The sequence below is a fragment of the Narcine bancroftii genome, chromosome 6, assembly GCF_036971445.1.
Source record: "Narcine bancroftii isolate sNarBan1 chromosome 6, sNarBan1.hap1, whole genome shotgun sequence".
Taxonomy (NCBI): domain Eukaryota; kingdom Metazoa; phylum Chordata; class Chondrichthyes; order Torpediniformes; family Narcinidae; genus Narcine; species Narcine bancroftii.
The window spans coordinates 223649557-223669284 of NC_091474.1; the positions used below are offsets into that span (position 1 = coordinate 223649557).

Sequence of the window (19728 nt, forward strand, 5' to 3'; positions counted from 1 at the left end):
TTCTCACAATCACATGAAGACCCAACTTTCATATAGGTCTTGTATAAAACATGTCTTTCTTTCTATCAATGATTAGATTTAATTGAACCTATTATAAAATTAGTTGATTATTTTTATTTTTCAAATCATTAAACAGCTAAGTAAAATCAAAAATATCCCACACATTGCCCTGCCTTTCTTCTATAAGCAACTTTTCCTTCATAGTTTATGTAATTTTAGAAACAAAATACTTCTGCAAATTATTCACTAACATTGATCCTTTCCAGAGAAAAACAATCTGTGGGAGTGAAATCATTCCATTTTCTTTACCAAAGTAAAATTCTAATCAACATCAGCTTCATCAATACCAAGAATAGTGGGAGACATGCAGTTAGACAAGATTTCACAAGTAGTTATAGATTTCACATTCCTTGAAAAGAGCCATTACGGTTGTAACAAGCTCTTCTCCAATGGAAATAAAATACAGAAATTATTTCCTGAGTTGTTCTTGCACAGCTTCTGAGGCCATACATGAAGCAATTCTACACTGGATGAGAGCAAAGACCCCGTCGCTCAATCGTTCCTACAGGTACAGATTCCAGGCACTAGCAACACAATATTAATAGTATTTTAACGTAAATCAGAATACTAGTTTATTGCTCCCTTGGTTTAATTTGGCTCCTGTTTAAGAACAGGAAGCCAATCTATGGAGGTAATTTTTCAAAGCAGAATGTCACTGTAGTGCAAAATCTATAACTCCATGCAAAAGAATAAATGATCTTAGATGCTTTTACTCATTCATAGTCAATAGGGACAAGAGTTTAAGAATGATCACAATGTTCACGGTGCCATATTAAACAGTGCACAGCCAACACAGCGAGGGAAATTATGCAAAGTCTATTTATTGGGGTCCAACCAAAGGTGGAGTTACAAGTATCAACATTTGATTATAGAATGAAAGATGAAACGTTGAAAGGAAACATTCCTGGAAACAGCATATCAGTCAGCAGATGGGGAGGGAAGCATTATAGAACATTTAAAACATAAGACCGTTCGGTCAATCATCCTGTGCTGTCAGCTGAGAACTACCAACTTAGACCCACCATTAAACACAATGTCCATAACCCTAAAGACACATCATGCATGTGTCCAACTTCTTTTTAAACGTGATGAGGATTTTTTTTTGTCTCTGGAAGCCTATCTAATAGTGCAGTTTGCAGACCCTTTCCACTCTCAGGGCAAGAGAAATATCATCTTCCTTCTTAACTGGCTTCAAATATATTCTCCTGGTCTTAGACTCCTCTTCCTATTTTCTTCATTTTGTTTCTGGTTTCACCCTTCACTGTTCTAAAGAAAGAAATCCAAACCAATCTTGAGCAAGGAATTGTGGGAGGAGCTCAGTAAGTCAGCATTCATGGATCAAATGGTTGGTCAACGTTTCAAGACCATTGACATCTTATGGATGAAACTTTCCAGCCTTGGCAACATTCTGCAAATCATTTCCACATCCTCTCCATTATCATCACATCTTTCCCATGATGCCATAGCCAAAACATGTCCAGAATTCAAACTGTTAACCTCCCCATGTTTATATCCTGTGTCTCAGATAATAATTGGGAGAGTCTGACCATTTTCTAATCCACTAGCTACAGCTATGGTACTAGAGAACTGCTTACGTTGAACCATTGTTTAAAAAAGGAGAAAAAAATAGCCAAGTAATTTCAGACATACCAATCAGCCTTATCTCAATGGCAATTAACTGAAGAGAAAAAAAGATGATGCATATCATTAATACTGACATGGATTAAAACCAGTTAACAGAGATTTATGTGATGGATTGCCAATCTAATAATTAAACCTGAGCAGCTAATGAGAATTCTTTGATAGATATTTCATGCACTTGAAGATTTTTTATCTGGGCTGAACTGCTAGATTAGGCAGAAAAGTCAAAGCCCTTGTGGTTCTATAGAATGAGAGAAGTCCGCTCCAATACTAGCACATTGGGACGAAGCAGTCATATTCAATAGGCATCGTGACTGGAAGACTGTTTCAATGGTGGCACTGCAGGGCTCAGGAACCTCTTCTGCCATTTGTGGTACAGGCACTCTCCTACTTACGATGGTCCGACTTATGATTTTTCAAACTTAACGATGGTTTGAATCCCTACTTTCAATTTTGAATTCCAATCTGTTCCCACGCTTGTGATATGCGGTATGCTACTCTCTCGCAATGCTGGGCGATGGCGGCATTGCACAAAAGTATCGTACAGCATACTCTATCGTGATGCTGACTCAACTCACTTTTCATGCTGTCTTGGGTAAACTTGTACCTTTCACTTTGTTCGTTTTAGATTGGTCACAGTGTTTGAGCTACCGAAAGAAAATAGAGACACACACCGAGAGCAATTCAGTCTACACAAATGTTTATTACAAATATAAAGCAGGTTTCAAACTACAATATGCAAGCCTGCCTAATCATACTTAACAACGCCTGGACTGGTCCCAACTGCCGAAGCGAGGCAATGACGGCACACTTGTAGTAGGCTGCCGGGGCGCCGGTAGCAGCTCCTTCACCTCCCCCGACCGGGACGTTGCTCGGACTCTAGCTGTTCTTCCTTCTTGACAAGGGATGTTCCCATCCCTCGGAGAGTCTAAACTTCAGCAGCAGGACCACAGACTTTTATACCCCAAAAACAATTAATCATGCACCCACTCCCTCTAACATTTGTCAGTCAAAATCAAAGCTGAGCATACTATTCTACAATTTAAAAAGATTAATTATTATGGAGCAGGATGCTATGATATCCTGGTTTATCTCGTAGATACAAAGACTTATTGAAACTTCTAAGGCTTTAGCAATACCGTGCCATCCTGCATTTAGGGAAGAACAATTAATCATGCACCCACTCCCTCTAACATTTGTCAGTCAAAATCAAAGCTGAGCATACTATTCTACAATTTAAAAGATTGATTATTATGGAACCAGGATGCTATGATTTCCTGGTTTATCTCGTAGATACAAGGACTCATTAAAACTTCTTGAGCAAGACAGGTTGTGACCAATACGTCAATTTCAGAGTGTCGTATTTGACAACTGCTTTCCCTGGGCCTCACGGTGGAATTCCATTTCAAAGTGTATCTTCAGATAAATCCCCATGGCTGAGTTTAATTACATCTGCTAATTCTGAAAGTAAGGTGACCTGAGTGTGGCCCCAGTGTTGTTAGTTTCACATAAGCAAGGAAGCATCTGAGCACATGGTTTTAACCCTTCATTACACATGCCCTGTGCGCTTTTTAGGTTAATGGTTTTATCAGTGTAGAGTGAAGGTACTCAAATTTAATTATATTTTTTAAAAAGTAAGTGTGGTATTTTTTGACTTATGATGGGTTTGCTAGAAAACACCTTTGTAAGTTGAGGAGCACCTTATCAATGGAAGATACAAGAGTATTTTCTTAGTTCTTCAAAGTACACAATTAATGTTAGTCAACCGGGACCAATGCCTGAAGAGGGCGCACAAAATCAGTGAACCGGTGCAGACTCGAAAGGCCAACATGGCCTGTTTCCGCTCCGTAAATGGTTATAGGGTTATGGTTATATGGATCCCTCAGTCTCAGACTGACCTTATTGTAGCTCTTGGTCATTTTAGTCTGCATTTTCTCTCCAATACTATACACTGCACTTTTGCACTGCCTTGTGTTTGGGTATGGGTTGATTTGAGTGGGCATATCTTAGTACATGTGACAATAAATAATTAAATTCAAGAATTCTAATCAAGCATAGCTTAAAATCAATTTTTGCAGAGGTATTGAGAGGTATTTTGCAGACATATTGACTGGGTGGAAGAGAGCCCTGATCTACAGCAGGATAATTGGACCGATTAGGTGAGCACAAAGAAATCAATAGAAAGTACTGAGTCAACGTACTTCATGGCAGACATTGGTGGATGAAAACTAGGTAAAGGAATAGATAACAAAATTTGCAAAGTGTAGAGAACAGAAATTGGCACAAATCTGATGATAGCAGGACTGATGAGGTGGTTAAAGTGGCAGAATGCCAAAACTGGGAGGGTTATCTATTAAGATCCATAGTTAAATAGCACAGAAAGAGGCCCTTCAGCCCAATTCATTCACACACATCAAAACAAATGTCATTTCACCTTTGTTGACCTCACCAAAGCCTTCGACACCGTGAGCAGGAAAGGGCTTTGGCAAATACTAGAGCGCATCGGATGTCCCCCAAAGTTCCTCAACATGATTATCCAACTGCACGAAAACCAACAAGGTCGGGTCAGATACAGCAATGAGCTCTCTGAACCCTTCTCCATTAACAATGGCGTGAAGCAAGGCTGTGTTCTGGCACCAACCCTCTTTTCAATCTTCTTCAGCATGATGCTGAACCAAGCCATGAAAGACCCCAACAATGAAGACGCTGTTTACATCCGGTACCGCACGGATGGCAGTCTCTTCAATCTGAGGCGCCTGCAAGCTCACACCAAGACACAAGAGAAACTTGTCCGTGAACTACTCTTTGCAGACGATGCCGTCTTAGTTGCCCATTCAGAGCCAGCTCTTCAGCGCTTGACGTCCTGCTTTGCGGAAACTGCCAAAATGTTTGGCCTGGAAGTCAGCCTGAAGAAAACTGAGGTCCTCCATCAGCCAGCTCCCCACCATGATTACCAGCCCCCCCACATCTCCATCGGGCACACAAAACTCAAAACGGTCAACCAGTTTACCTATCTCGGCTGCACCATTTCATCAGATGCAAGGATCGACAATGAGATAGACAACAGACTCGCCAAGGCAAATAGCGCCTTTGGAAGACTACACAAAAGAGTCTGGAAAAACAACCAACTGAAAAACCTCACAAAGATAAGCGTATACAGAGCCGTTGTCATACCCACACTCCTGTTCGGCTCCGAATCATGGGTCCTCTACCGGCACCACCTACGGCTCCTAGAACGCTTCCATCAGCGCTGTCTCCGCCCCATCCTCAACATCCATTGGAATGACTTCATCACCAACATCAAAGTACTCGAGCTGGCAGTCCACAAGCATCGAATCCATGCTGCTGAAGACCCAACTGAGCTGGGTGGGTCACATCTCCAGAATGGAGGACCATCGCCTTCCTAAGATCGTGTTGTATGGCGAGCTCTCCACTGGCCACTGAGACAGAGGTGCACCAAAGAGGTACAAGGACTGCTTAAAGAAATCTCTTGGTGCCTGCCACATTGACCACCACCAGTGGGCTGATATCACCTCCAACCGTGCATCTTGGTGTCTCACAGTTCGGCGGGCAGCAACCTCCTTTGAAGACCACAGAGCCCACCTCACTGACAAAAGACAAAGGAGGAAAAACCCCACACCCAACCCCAACCAACCAATTTTCCCTTGCAACCGTGCCTGTCTGTCCCGCATCGGGCTTGTCAGTCACCAACGAGCCTGCAGCAGACGTGGACATACCCTACCATAAATCTTCGTCCGCGAAGCCAAGCCAAAGAAAGAAAATGTGCAATTGTACTTGGCCTCACCATTTCTCTGGCAACTCGCTTTATATACCCACTAACCTCTGCATGAAAAAATGAAACCATTTGGGGGGGGGGGGGCAGGGACAGATGTGTTGCATGCAGGCCAGGTCACATTATAAGAGGAATTTTATTGTATTGGAATTTCAGCTATACAAGAGCCTGTAGTTTTTGTTGGAATATAGGGGCTGAATAAATATTTAATTCAAGTATAAAGAGCCAAGATAGTGAACTGGAAGGATATTAGCAGAGACCTTCCTGCTTAAGAGTGGAATTTTAATTGCCCTCTGCATTGATAAAGCTTTTCCACTGTGAGTAGCAGACTGCAATGGTTCAAAGCAAGAGAAGCTCACCATTATCTTCAAGAACAGTAAGAGATGAATAGCAAATGCTGGCCTTGGCAGCAATGTCCATATCGTCGAAATAATAAACAGGGGGGGGGGGGGGGAGAGAGAGATGGATGGATGACAGAACAAAGATTAGTGAGGGGAGAAGAGTTTCACACAAAGTATTCACGAGTCTGGATCTATGCCAGAGAAAGAAGAAATAGGGTGTCTATGTGAGGAATCAATGATCAGGGCAGAAAAGTCAGTGGCTGTTGTTTGGCTTGGATTTTCAGGCCTTTGACAAGGTGCCACACACGAGGCTGCTTAAGAAGATAGGAGTGAAACACAAAAGGCTGCAGACACTGTTTAGTAAAAACACAGAAATGCTGGAGGAACTCAGCCCATCTCACAGTGTCCAGAGCAGGTAAAGATATATACTGCTGTTCAGGCCTGAGCCCTTCTTCAATGTATGTGTAAAATCTCGGCAGGCACCTGAATTATTGCAGCTCTGTTCACAATATCTAGGATCAGCCAGTGGCCACCCATTTCAATTCCCAGTCCCATTCCTTTGCTGTCCATGGTCTCATGAACTGCCAGACTGAGACCACCCGCAAATAGGAGGAACAACATCTCATCTTCTATCTGAGCACCCTCCAACCAGATGGTATTAACAGACTTCTGTTTTCCATTACCCCTCCCCCCCTTCCCATCTATCCTATGTCTCCTTTCCCCAGCTCTAGATTTACAGAGCCAACCCCTGCCCCTCCCCCAATCAATTCTCACTTTTCCTTTCTTCCAATTAACACCTTTCTCTGTTGGTGTGTGCTCCTGCTCCCACCCCTGCCCTTTTTTTCCTTCTCCCCAATCTCCAACCTTTTAATTCAGCTACCTTGAAGGGCTCAGGCCCAAAACGTTGGTCATATATCTTTACCCCCTGTGGACGCTGCAAAACCTAATGAGTTCCTCCAGCATATTTTTTTTCCCAACAAGATAGAAGCTCATGGTATTGCAGGAAAGGTACTCACACAAACAGAAGATCAGCTGACTGGCAGAAGTCAAAGAGTGGGAATAAAGGGGGCCTTTTCTGGCTGGTTGCTTGGTGCCCTGCATGTGATGTTCGTTACTTTTCAAGTTGTACGCCAATTATTTAGATGATAGAATTAATGGATTTGTGGCCAAGCTTGCAAATGATTCTAAGATAAGTGGGGGGGGGGGGGGGGTAATGTGGAGGAACCAGGGAGTCTGCAAAGGGATTTGAACAAGTTGGGTGAGCAAAGAAGCGGTAGATGGAATCTTTCTCTTTGGCTTGGCTTCGCGGACGAAGATTTATGGAGGGGGTAAAAAGTCCACGTCAGCTGCAGGCTCGTTTGTGGCTGACAAGTCCGATGCGGGACAGGCAGACACGATTGCAGCGGTTGCAGGGGAAAATTGGTGGGTTGGGGTTGGGTTTTTCCTCCTCTGCCTTTTGTCAGTGAGGTAGGCTCTGCGGTCTTCTTCAAAGGAGGTTGCTGCCCGCCAAACTGTGAGGCGCCAAGATGCACGGTTTGAGGCGATATCAGCCCACTGGCGGTGGTCAATGTGGCAGGCACCAAGAGATTTCTTTAGGCAGTCCTTGTACCTTTTCTTTGGTGCACCTCTGTCACGGAGGCCAGTGGAGAGCTCGCCATATAACACGATCTTGGGAAGGCGATGGTCCTCCATTCTGGAGACGTGACCCACCCAGCGCAGCTGGATCTTCAGCAGCGTGGACTCGATGCTGTCGACCTCTGCCATCTCGAGTACTTCGACGTTAGGGATGTAAGCGCTCCAATGGATGTTGAGGATGGGGCGGAGACAACGCTGGTGGAAGCGTTCTAGGAGCCGTAGGTGGTGCCGGTAGAGGACCCATGATTCGGAGCCGAACAGGAGTGTGGGTATGACAACGGCTCTGTATACGCTTATCTTTGTGAGGTTTTTCAGTTGGTTGTTTTTCCAGACTCTTTTGTGTAGTCTTCCAAAGGCGCTATTTGCCTTGGCGAGTCTGTTGTCTATCTCATTGTCGATCCTTGCATCTGATGAAATGGTGCAGCCGAGATAGGTAAACTGGTTGACCGTTTTGAGTTTTGTGTGCCCGATGGAGATGTGGGGGGGCTGGTAATCATGGTGGGGAGCTGGCTGATGGAGGACCTCAGTTTTCTTCAGGCTGACTTCCAGGCCAAACATTTTGGCAGTTTCCGCAAAGCAGGACGTCAAGCGCTGAAGAGCTGGCTCTGAATGGGCAACTAAAGCGGCATCGTCTGCAAAGAGTAGTTCACGGACAAGTTTCTCTTGTGTCTTGGTGTGAGCTTGCAGGCGCCTCAGATTGAAGAGACTGCCATCCGTGCGGTACCGGATGGAATACAGTGTTGAGAAGTACATGGTCATGCACTTTGGTCAAAGGAATAAAGGCAATTTTCTAAATAGGGAGAGAATTCAGAAAGCATAGATCCAAAGGGACTTGGGAGCCCAAGTTCAGAATTCCCTAAAGGCTAACCTGCAGATTGAGTCAATAGAAAGAAAGACAAATGATCCTCCAGTTCAACATTGAAGTGGGAATCTCTTTTTTCAATCCACTTTGTCAATTATCATTCTTTTTTTTGATGGGCCTACAAAAAAGGAGACCTTTTCATGGAGTTAGATCATAATTTGTGCGGTATGGTTAGCACAACACTGTTACAGCGCCAGCAATCAGGACCGGGGTTCGAATCCCAGTTTGTAAGGAGTTTTTATGTTCTCCCTGTGTCTGTATGGGTTTCTCCAGGGCCATTTCCTCCTGCCATTTGAAATGTACTGGGGGCGGGGTTTTAGGTCAATTGGGTATAGAGTAATTGGGCAGTACAAGCTCTTGGGCCGAAATGACCTGTTACCCTGCTATATGTCTAAATTTTAAAAAAATTAAAATAATACACATCTAGGTATTAACAAGGTATCCGAGGTTCTGGAATTAATAATCTAACTATTTATTAAGAAATGCTTTTTCTAGAACTCACTCACTTCCCAATCATTTAACATCCCCATACATCCAAAGATTTCTTGCCTTCTGGCTCCTGCTGGATTTGTTTCATTCTTGCCGATTACCATCGTCCCTTTTGCCATGCACAGACATCCATTTAACACTCAATTTCCTTTACATTGTCACTTACCTGCTTTTCCTCTCCCAAATCATTTACTGTACATTTTAAAATTGGACAAATCAAATTTTGAATTATGATGAATAATAATTGGTTTAAATTGTTAACCACCTCCATTTCCATCAATGTACGAGTTTCTTCCATATCACAAAGAAACTTTCATGTTTTACTCTATTTTAAATCATGCTTCACTTGTGTTTTTCCCCCACCAACTGACAAGTTCAATGACAAGATAAGCATATTAGAAATTCAAAAATCATCAATCCAGATCTTATCAAAATACAGTAAAATCCCCGATATTCGGAATTCAAGTAACTGGCCAAAAAAAAATCACGGGAAATAAATAGGTAAAATTGGCGTTCCCCCAGCGGTCAGTTCGCCAATCCACGCAACACACAATCTCAAGCCACCAGCAAATTCACTCATCTGGCATCCACCAATCCCGATTGATGCTGGATACTAGGGGTTTTTACTGTTCTTCAATAAAGATGATCAGGATAAGTAAATATGGTATATAATGCAAATGAAACTGGAAAAACTAAATATGCAGAAAGCAATAAAATGGTAATAAACACCATTTCAAGATTCTTTCATTGTCATGTAACACAACAGAAGTAATTGCCTTTAATCTGCCGTAAAACTAAATTCCCAATGTCTTCATCAGAATTGCAATTCTTGAGTAGCATTTATCTTCTCTGCATCTGTATTTTATTCCAGATTGCCTGCTGCTGGACAAAAGTGCAAAATAACATATTACATTTTAAAAACATTTGCCATTTTATTTGCAACTATTTTAAATACAAAGAATATAGACGAATATATTTCCCATTTATATCATGTAAACAAAAGTAGCAGAAATGTATACAGCAGTATTTTTTTAATCCAATCTGACCAGTCAATTGAATGGTAGTTTGTGTGTCACTGATTAAAAGTTCGTGCTAATCCATACTAACTAAAGCTCAAACTCTTTAGACCTGTTAACACTGTAGTAAAGTCGACCGTCAACCAGTTTATCCTGACTATGGTTGAACGCTGAATAAAAACTTCAAACATGGTCCCAAAGCAGTTTCAGAGTTTAGTGCAGGATACATCGGACTCTCAGGTGCAGTTCCTTTTTGCAGTGGAAAAAAATCTGTTCAATCTTTTTTGGAGAAGGGAGAAATGGGGACAAAAACCCAAAATGATCATGAAAGCAAGAAATCCCCCCCACTTTCAACACATGGTTAAAGCGGTATTGAGGGCACTCTCGTAAAAGGTGTCATGGTGCTGTCAGACAACAGAATCCCTGTGCTTTAGAGTATGTGTCACCAACACATTTTCAAAAACTGCACGGCCTATTGCTGAAATTACTGACACGGACTGGATACCATGTTCCTTTTCTTCCCCCTTTTTATTTCTTGTACACGGTTACATTAATCAGAATAGCAGTTGTTGGAACTGTGTGCAACATTTTGTGTGGTTGTTGTTGAGAAAGACTAATTAGCTTAATCATTATCTTCTTCCTCTTCTTCGCTATCCTCAATTCCTTCACTGTCTTCCTGATCCTCCTCCTCCTCTTCCGTCTCTGGAATATCCCACTGTGGATGAGTTTCTGGTACTTGCTTTGCCTCTTGGACTTCAAACTGAATATAAAAGAAAATCATGTAGTTAATACTTTTTAAATGTTGGGCAGAAGATCTGCTGGCTACTTGATTAAGGATGGAAAGCTGACTATACTGTGTAGATCACTTGGTTTCTGACTTCTACCTCTGTGCAATGCATAGGCCAATTTATGTTAGTGTCAAATGCCAGAGCATTTGATCTACAACTCTGCCACCACTGAGTACAAGATCACAGAATCCCCTCACCTTTAGGCTACAGACATCTAACGTTATGTAGTGCGACTCTATAAAGAACATGAGAAATTGAAGCAGAAGTCGGCCATCTAACCCATCGAGCCTGCTCCACCAATAAGGTCATGATGATTGAATCTGATGATAGGCTTATCTCTACTTGCCTTTTCCCCATATCCCTTAATTCCCCGACTATGTAAAATTCTACCCAACCTTGTCTTAAATATATTTACTGAGGTAGCCCACTGCTTCAATGGGCAGCAAATTCCACACATTCACCACCCTCTAGGAAAAGCAGTTCCTCCTCATCTGTGTCCTAAATCTACAACCCTGAATCCTGAGGCTATGTCCCCTAGCTCTAGTCTCCCCAACAATGGAAAAAAACTTGCGTACCTCTATCCATGCCTTTCATAACTTTATAGTTTCTATAAGATCCCTTCTCATTGTTCTAAATTCCAGGGAGTTCAGTCACAGATGATTCAATCTCTCCTTATAGGCTAACCCCCTTATCTCTGTAATCAACCTAGTGAACATCTTCTGCACCGCCTCCAAAGCCAATATATCCTTCCTCAAGTGAAGAGATCAGAACTGCATGCAGTACTCCATATGCGGCCTCTTCAGTACCATGTACATTTGCAGCATAACCTCTCTGCCTCCTAAATTCAATCCCTCCAGCAATGAATACCAACATTCCATTTGCCTTCCTGATAGCCTGCTATATATGCAAACCAACCTTGTGTGATTCATTTGCAAATGCTCCCAAGTCATTCTGGAGAGCAGCAAGTTACAAGCACTGGCCATTTAAATAATAATCTAGGCTCCTAGCTCAGCGGTTAGAGCACTGATTTTATAAACCAGATGTTACGAGTTTGTTTCTTGCTGGAGCCTCATTTCCGTGATGGGATCTGGAGAAAAGTGGTGACTCTGTCTTCCTTATAGTAGACAAAAGTTGAAGAATTTCATGCATGTTAAAATTCTAAATGTAGGATTGCTTTTTTTAAAACCTTCCATTTTCCTTCCAAAGTGGATAATCTCACATCTGCTAGACCCTTGCCCCTCACTTAACCTACTTGTATTTCTCTGCAGACTCTTCCCTATCCTCCACACAATTTGCTTTTCCACTCAATTTAGTGTCATCAGCAAAATTAGTTACTACCCTCTGTCCCCTCTTCCAGATCATTAATGTGCATCTTCCTTCAAAATGGGTCACCAAACATGACTGAAAAGTGCTGATAAGCAAAATAGTTTCTATTTGATTTTAAGTAATTTCTCAAACTTTTTAAATTCCTTTTGAGCTATTTTAACTGCATCTGATCAACCAGGAAAGGGACTCAATACAGCACATACCCCACATTATGAGCTGGCTGTGCCAATGAAGCTTATAGGACAGTTAAACACAATCTGCTGGAGGAACTCAACAGGTGGAGAAAAGGAATGGTCAACATTTCAGGACAAAACCCCAGAAGGTTTTGGCCCAAAACATCACACTGATTGCTGTTCAACCTAATAAGTTCCTCCAGCAGATTGAACTGAGCCTCAGATTCCAGCATTTGCAGTGTCCCTTCTGTCTCAATCTTACAGGACAAGTGGATGGCAAGGATCAAGTAGAACCACAAAAATATTGTGGACAACAAAAATAGGCCATGGACAAAATCAAAGCATTAGTGAGAAGCAGAAATAAATCCCAATGGCACAGATAATTTCATTCTCTAGGTGTTAATAACTAAAATATTATTTTCTAACAAGGTGGTGTCATTTTAAACTCAGAAAGCCAAATAATGCTTCAAAGTTATAGGTGATCTTAACAAAAGTAGCCCTTTTCACATCACATGCGAGTTAATCCTCCAGTTTGGCAGGTCAAGTCATGCTAATGCGTGGAGTGAACGGACATAATCGGCAGGGCAAGTCAATTTCAACCAGGCTCTGATACATGGCCCAGCCACCTGATACTATTAATAACGTGTTTGCATCAGTCTGGCAGTTATATTTCACAGCGCAGCCTGCCACGTTCTAACAGCCTCGGTGGCCGTGCTCTGACAGCCCCACCCCCCCCCCCCCCGCTCCTTTCATCCTCCATTCCTCTCCCTCCCCACCCTGACCCTCTCTCTTCTACACCCCCTTCCTCTTGCCCCATCTCCCCCCATGAGCCTCACACCATTGCCATCATCCCAACAGCTTGTCACCCTGCTGTGCAGTTCTTCACAAAAACCTGGAATTTTTTTTAAAAGTTGTATTGCTATATTCCTAATACAAGCTGCAAGAGCGCCCAGAAGCAAAATGAATGCATAAATAAATCTAGTGACTGTAGAATTCTTGGAATTTGGGCAACAGCTGCAGCAAACAAGGCGCACTGCTCCACATAATACCAGACTGCTGAGGGAAGACAAGATTAAAACGGCGCCCATCTTCCCATGCCATCCCAGCATGAACTGAGCTCCCCTCTGCAGTTTAAGTCCCCCTGAAAGCAGCCACCACTTCCTCTTCAAATAACAGTCACATTACCCGGGGGACGGACGTGAGGGTTTCCCCTCCAAGATGTTCTCCCTACCACAGGGATGCACTGGGCGTGAAGGGCATTGAACAGACACGTCCCGAGCCGCCCCTGGAAGGGGAAGTGCGGATTGCCTGCCGCCTGCTCCACTCAAGTAGCTGGGGCTTCTTGGCCACTCTCTCCGCTCTGGACAAGGTACAACCGTCCCTTTTGCACCCTTTCAGGCTGAACTGAACAAATGTAGAACGATATGGAATTCAGTTTCAAAATGAAATAGACCATTCTCTTAGAATGGACCACACTGTGGCAAAGTTGGGTAACTCTGAAAGGTTATTTCTTCCTCTTGAAAAATGATGTGAGCAAGTTGAGCACCATTATCCAGTTGACAAAAAAAACATAATGGGTTCTAACTCAGCGCAATTGAAAACAAATGTTGTCAACCTAATTACAGAAGGCTGAATTACATCAATCAGAAGCAGATACACAGGCTAATAATGTTACGGCAACATGTAAGCAAAAGAATGTGAATGTTCTCACTAGAGAGGGAATAGAAGGGGTGTTTATTGCTTTATACCAGGTAAGGGGATTTTCAATTACAGCTGATTTGGTGTGTGTGAAAATAATTATTATTGCCCATGAATCAGTAGGTGGGACTATCAGAACGCGGCTGGCTGCAGTCTGACAGCTAAGAATTGTAACTGTGCAGACAGCTGGGCTGTCAGAGCCCTGTACATAATACGTCACTTGTGATGTCACCACTGGAGGCAGGACGCCCCTTTAAAATCCTGGGTTCAGATTGCCCTGCAATTTTTCCCCATTTCCTAGGAGGGTTGGCAGTATGAAAGTAAGTAATTACCCTGCAAATTAAACAAGGTTAAATACTTTTGGATTTTGGGAATGAAACAGGAGAGGTGACAGATGTGTATATGAGGAAATACTTTGGATCTGGTGATCATAATGTCATTAGTTTAAAGAAAATTATGAAAAGTGATATAAGTGAAAGGATTTGGCAAGGCTTGGGACACCTTTCTGACAAAGGTGTGCTTGTTAAGTGAAATTTTGAGAGTTTACATGTTTCTGTCAGAATTAAAGGCAAGATTATCAGGTACAAGGATCAAAAGATGTTGTGGCCCTGGTTAAGGAGAAGCAGAGCAGGTATAGGAAACAAGGAACAAACAAGGTATTTGAGTACAAAAAATGCAACACTTAAGGAAATTAGAAGGGCTAAAAGGCACAAGATTGACTTGGCAGATGAGGTGAATGAAAATTCCAAAGGCTTCCATGGATTTAGTAAGAGCAATAATTATAGCAAGGGACAAATTTTAAAAAAACATTTATTATTTACTCAGGAGATGGGACACTGAGTCTACAGAGTGGAGCCAAAACAGATTAAAGGAGGGGGTGTGTGCTGCCCTGAGACAAATAGGGAAGGCCTGACAAGATATTCCCTCTTTGCTTCCTTTAACCTGCAGAGGCTAGTGTTGAAATTCTAGGGGCCCGAGCAGAGGCATTTAAAACATCCCTAGCTAGGGTGAGGTGAAGAATAGAGGGAAGCTAAATGTTGTTGCATAATTTAACAAAGGATCTAAGAATAATCCAGGAAATTACAGGTAGGAGAGTCTGACTTCAGCAATGGATAATTTGCTGAAAGGCATCCTAAGAGGCCAGATGCATAGCACTTGGATAGACAGGGGCTGATTAGGGGCAGTAAACATTGCTTTGTATGTGGTAGGTCACATCTAACCAATCTTGTAGAGTTTTGAAGTTATGAGCAAAGTTGAAGAAAAAAAGACAATGGATGTGGTCTAAATGGACTTTAATAAGGCCTTTGACAAGGTCCAGCAAGGGAGGTTGGTCAAGCAGGCTGTCGTCTTTTTTTAAAAGAGATAGTTTAGGACCAGCCATGACCCTGCCAATGTGTAGTGACATAGAGGCTCTTCTTCGAAAGGGGATCACAAGTAAATTTATATCCATGGTGCATTTCCTATTGCAGAGCAATAGCCCGAAACTGGGCTTGCACAATCAAGGGAAAGGCGGGAGACAGACTTGGGGAAAAGGATTCAAGAACAATATTGATCAAAATTGTGCTCTGATAATATGACTTCATTTATTAATGTCAGGTATAGATTGGTACAAAACAATTCTATGCACCAATTATACCTTACACTGCAAAAAGTACACGATTTAAAATCTGAAATTCTGGATTCATGTTTTAGGTGTGGTATAGAGGTTGGAACATTTATACATTCAACCTGGCAATGCGTGAAAGTAAGATCCTTTTGATATGACTTGGCAGAAATTTTGACAGAAATTATGTAAGTAGATTTTCCATTGGAACCAGAACTGTATTTATTGAGCATCTTGTGGTTATTGGCACAAAACTCTCAAAATATCAAATAAAGTTTGTGAGGATTGCACCAGCAGTAGCCAGGAAATCACAAGATAAAGGAACAGAAGTAAGTCATTTGGCCCATCGAGTCATCTCCTCAAACTTGATGGGCCAAATGTATAGCTGTTGCATGGAAGTCCGACTTCCCCCTACTTATTACTCGCTGAAATATGGAAATGTAAAGTTGTGCCCCCCGGGAAGGATAACATAATCTAAGAAAGAAATTGACGTGTTTGTTAAAAAGGGGCAACCTTATTTGAATCATACGATTTAAGGACACAATTAACTTCCCCGATCAAGATATGGACTAAACATCCCTTCTTTTTTGGACAATTTTTCTTCAATGTTAGCAGTTGGGAGGGGCAGGTGAGATATGAGGCTCTGTAATTTTAAAATACTATTTATATGATTAATGTAACAATGTTCTATGTGAGTCTTGTAAAAATTAAAATAAAATATTCAGGATGAGGTAGTAAATTGGATAAGACACTAGTTTTGTGGGAGAAGCCAGAGAATAGCAGTAAAGGATTGCCTCTCTATTTGGAGGCCTGTTAGTGATGTGCCTCAGTAATTGATGGTTGGTCCATTGTCATCTATATTAGAAACTTGGATGATAATATAGTAAAATGAATTAACATATTTGCAAATGACACTAAGATTAGGGTGTATTGGACAGTTTGCAAAGCTGGCAGCAGGATCTCAACCTGCTGGGAAGATGGGCAGATGAAATTTAATGCGGACAAGTGTGAGGTGTTGTACTCTGGGAGGTCAAAACAAAGTAGAACTTGCACGGTAAATGGTAGGGAACTGTAGAGTGCAGCAGAACAAGGAATCTGGGAATATAGATTCACAACTCTTTGAAAGTATCAGGGCTGCTTCTTTTTACATTATAATGGAAATAGTTAGCTTTAGTGGCAATATTTGCAGATGACACCAAAATAGGTGGTAGAGCTGGTGGTGCCGAGGACAGGGAAAGGCAGCAGAGAGACTTGGATAGATTAGGAAAATGGGCAAAGAGATAGCAGATAAAATACAATGTTGGGAAGTGTACAGTCATACACTTTGATACAAGAAATAGACAGGCAGACTATTATTTAGATGGGAAGAAAATTCAAAATTTGGGCGTGCAAATAGACTTGGGGGTCCTCAAGCAGGATACCTCAAGGTTTACTTCCAGATTGAGTCGGCAGTGAAGAAAGTGAATTAATGTTATCATCCATTTCTAGAGGAATAGCATACAAAAGCAGGGATGTAATGTTGAGATTCCTCAGGGTGCTGGGGCAACCTCACTTGGAGTGCAGTGTAATTTTGGGCACCTTAGTTGAGAAAGGATTGGAGATGGTTTAGAGAAGATTTACTAGAATGATAACATGAGTGAGGGTGAGATTTATTAGGTTGAAAGGTAGGGTGAAAAGTTTGAGACAGCCATGGTTTTCAAGGGATATTGGAAACTTGGTTAGAAAAAAGAGTGAGACCCTACAATAAACATAAGAAACAAAGAATAAAGGAGATGTTCAGAGAATATATTGAATGTAAAAATAAATTAGAAAAGCCAAAAAAGTATGAGGAGGCTATAGCAAGCAAGATGAAAATAAATTCAAAGGGTTTCTACAAATGTGTTAATAGCAAAAGGAGAGTGAGGGATAAAATTGGTCCCTTAGAGTATCCACAACTGGGTGTGGAGCCAAAAGAGATAGGGATGATCTTGAACAATTTCTTTTCTTTGGTATTCACTAAGGAGAAGGATATTGAATTCTGCAGGTTAAAGGAAGCAAAGAGGGTAATTATGGAAAATGTAGTGATTAATAAAGAGGAAGTACAGGAGCTTTAAGCATATAAAGGTGGCTAAGTCTCCAGATCCTGATGGGATTTTCCCCAGGACCTTGAGAGAAGTTAGTGAGGAAATAGCAGCGCCTCTGACAGTGATTTTTCAAATGTCATTACAGATGGGTATGGTACTGGAGGATTGATGCAATGTGGTTCCATTGTTTAAAAAGGGTTCAAGGAGCAAGCCTAGCAATTATAGGCCTGAAAGTTTGACGTCTGCGGTAGGTACATTAATGGAAAGCATTCTTAGAAATAGTATAAGTATTTGGAGAGACAGGGTCTGATCAGGAACAGTCAACACGGATTTGTGCATGGAAGGTCACGTTTGACCAATCTTGTTGAATTTTTTGAAGAGGTGACTAGGAATGTTGATGAGAATAGAGCAGTGGATGTTGTCTATATGGACTTCAATAAGGTTCCGCATGGAAGGTTAGTTAGGAAGGTTCATGCGTTAATATTAACTTTGAGATAGTCAAATTGATTCAACAGTGGCTGGAAGGGAGATGCCAGAGAGTTGCAGTGGATAACTACTTATCAGGCTGGTGGCCGAATACAAGCATTGTGCCTCAGGGATCTGTACTGGCTCCACTGCTGTTTGTCATATATATTAATGATCTGGATGATGGGGTGGTAAATTGATTAGTAAATATGCAGATGATATTGAAATAGGTGGAACTGTGGATAATGAAGAAGGTTTTCAAAGATTGCAGAGGATTTGGATACCTAGAAGAGTGGGCTGAAAGATGGCAGATGGAGTTTAATAATGATAAGTTTGAAGTGCTTCATTTTGGAAGGAATAATCAAAACAGGACGTACATAGTAAATGGGAGGGCATTGAAGATCTAAGAATAACGGTGCATCGTTCCCTGAAGATAGAATCTCTTGTGGATAGGGTGGTGAAGAAGGCTTTTAGTATGCTGGCCTTTATCAAATAATGCATAGAATAAAGGAGTTGGGAAGTGATATTGAGATTGTACAAGGCATTGGTGAGGCCAAATTTAGAGTACTGTGTGCAGTTCTGGTCACCGAATTATAGGAAGGATATCAACAAGATAGAGAGAGTGCAGAGAAGATTTACAAAAATGTTACGCGAGTTTCAGCATATAGATTACAAAGAAAGATTGAGCAAATTAGGTCTTTATTCTTTGGAGCATAGAAAGTTGAGAGGGGATTTAATAGAGGTATTTAAGATTATGGGAGAGATAAATAGAGTTGATGTGGATAGATGTCATGAGTGAAGAGTTAAGAGGCAAAAGTTCAGAAGTTACATGAGAGGGAACATCTTTACTCAGAGACTGGAGGCTGCGTGAAATGAGCTTCCAGGAGAAGTAGTGGCGGCAGGGTCCATTTTTTCATTTAAGTAAAAATTGGATAGGTACATGGATGGGAGAGGTATGGAGGGCTTCGATCTGGGTAAAAATCATTGGGTCTAAGAGGATAAATAGGTTGACATCACCACAGTCCTTCACCTAAGAGCATTAGTTTCATCAATTTTTAACTCAGCGTGGTTCCCCATCCGATATTAAAGCTGACTTCAAAAATGGTATATACATTTTCCACTAAACCCAGGTTTGTAAAAAAAAAATTGCTGCTCATCTGTGAGAATCTTCACCTCTCTTCCATTCGTACACAGATTAGGAATGAAAAAACTTGTTCCATTGACAAGTAACAACCCAAAACCTTTTTTAAATAGCACCATCAACCCTGCTACCATAATCCCTTCAATTTTCTCTTTCTATGCAAATATTAACCTTCTCTGAATTTCATTCCTTCTACATATTTAATTTTTTTCTTGATCTAATGCACAGAATTTTAGAAAGGAACATGAATTATTACATAGTAGGAACATGTGTAACTTAAAAGGATGGCATTTAAATGGCTATGTTACAAAAAGAAAACAAAAAAATCTTATAGCAAGAATTTCAGGAGGCACCTCAGTTTTCCTTTATGGATAAATCAAAACCATAAGACAAGACATAGGAGCAGAAATAGGTTATTCAGCACATCAGCTCTACCCGACTATTTAATAATGAACTGATCAATTTTCCCACAAAGCCACTCTGCCTTTCTCCTCATAACCTTTGATGCCCTGGCTAATCAAGAACCTATCTATCTCTGCCATAAATACACCCAATGACCTGGTCTCCACAACTCCTGTGGCAACAAATTCTACAGATCTACCAACCTCTGAATGAAGAAATTCCTCACATCTGT

General features: G+C 41.5%; 1 protein-coding gene and 1 long non-coding RNA gene across 12 annotated transcripts in view; one reads left to right on the forward strand and one right to left on the reverse strand.

The window, feature by feature from the left end:
- Positions 1-9733: 9733 nt before the first annotated feature.
- The window catches only part of sec63 (SEC63 homolog, protein translocation regulator), a 109713-nt gene continuing 99718 nt past the window's right edge, over positions 9734-19728 (reverse strand). Inside the window, exon 21 of the mRNA XM_069887518.1 lies at positions 9734-10597. Coding sequence (XP_069743619.1) covers positions 10460-10597 — 138 coding nt within the window. The 3' untranslated portion in view covers positions 9734-10459. The remainder of the gene's footprint in view (positions 10598-19728) is intronic.
- Positions 14037-19728, forward strand: part of LOC138737062 (uncharacterized) — an 81699-nt gene continuing 76007 nt past the window's right edge. For 8 of the 11 annotated variants that reach the window (XR_011340743.1, XR_011340745.1, XR_011340741.1 and 5 more), the window contains exons 1-2: positions 14037-14142; positions 15515-15613. This is a non-coding gene — a long non-coding RNA (uncharacterized lncRNA). Of the gene's footprint in view, positions 14143-15514; positions 15614-17633; positions 17736-19728 lie in introns of all 11 variants that reach the window. The other 3 variants (XR_011340747.1, XR_011340742.1, XR_011340738.1) reach the window with 3 other exon arrangements.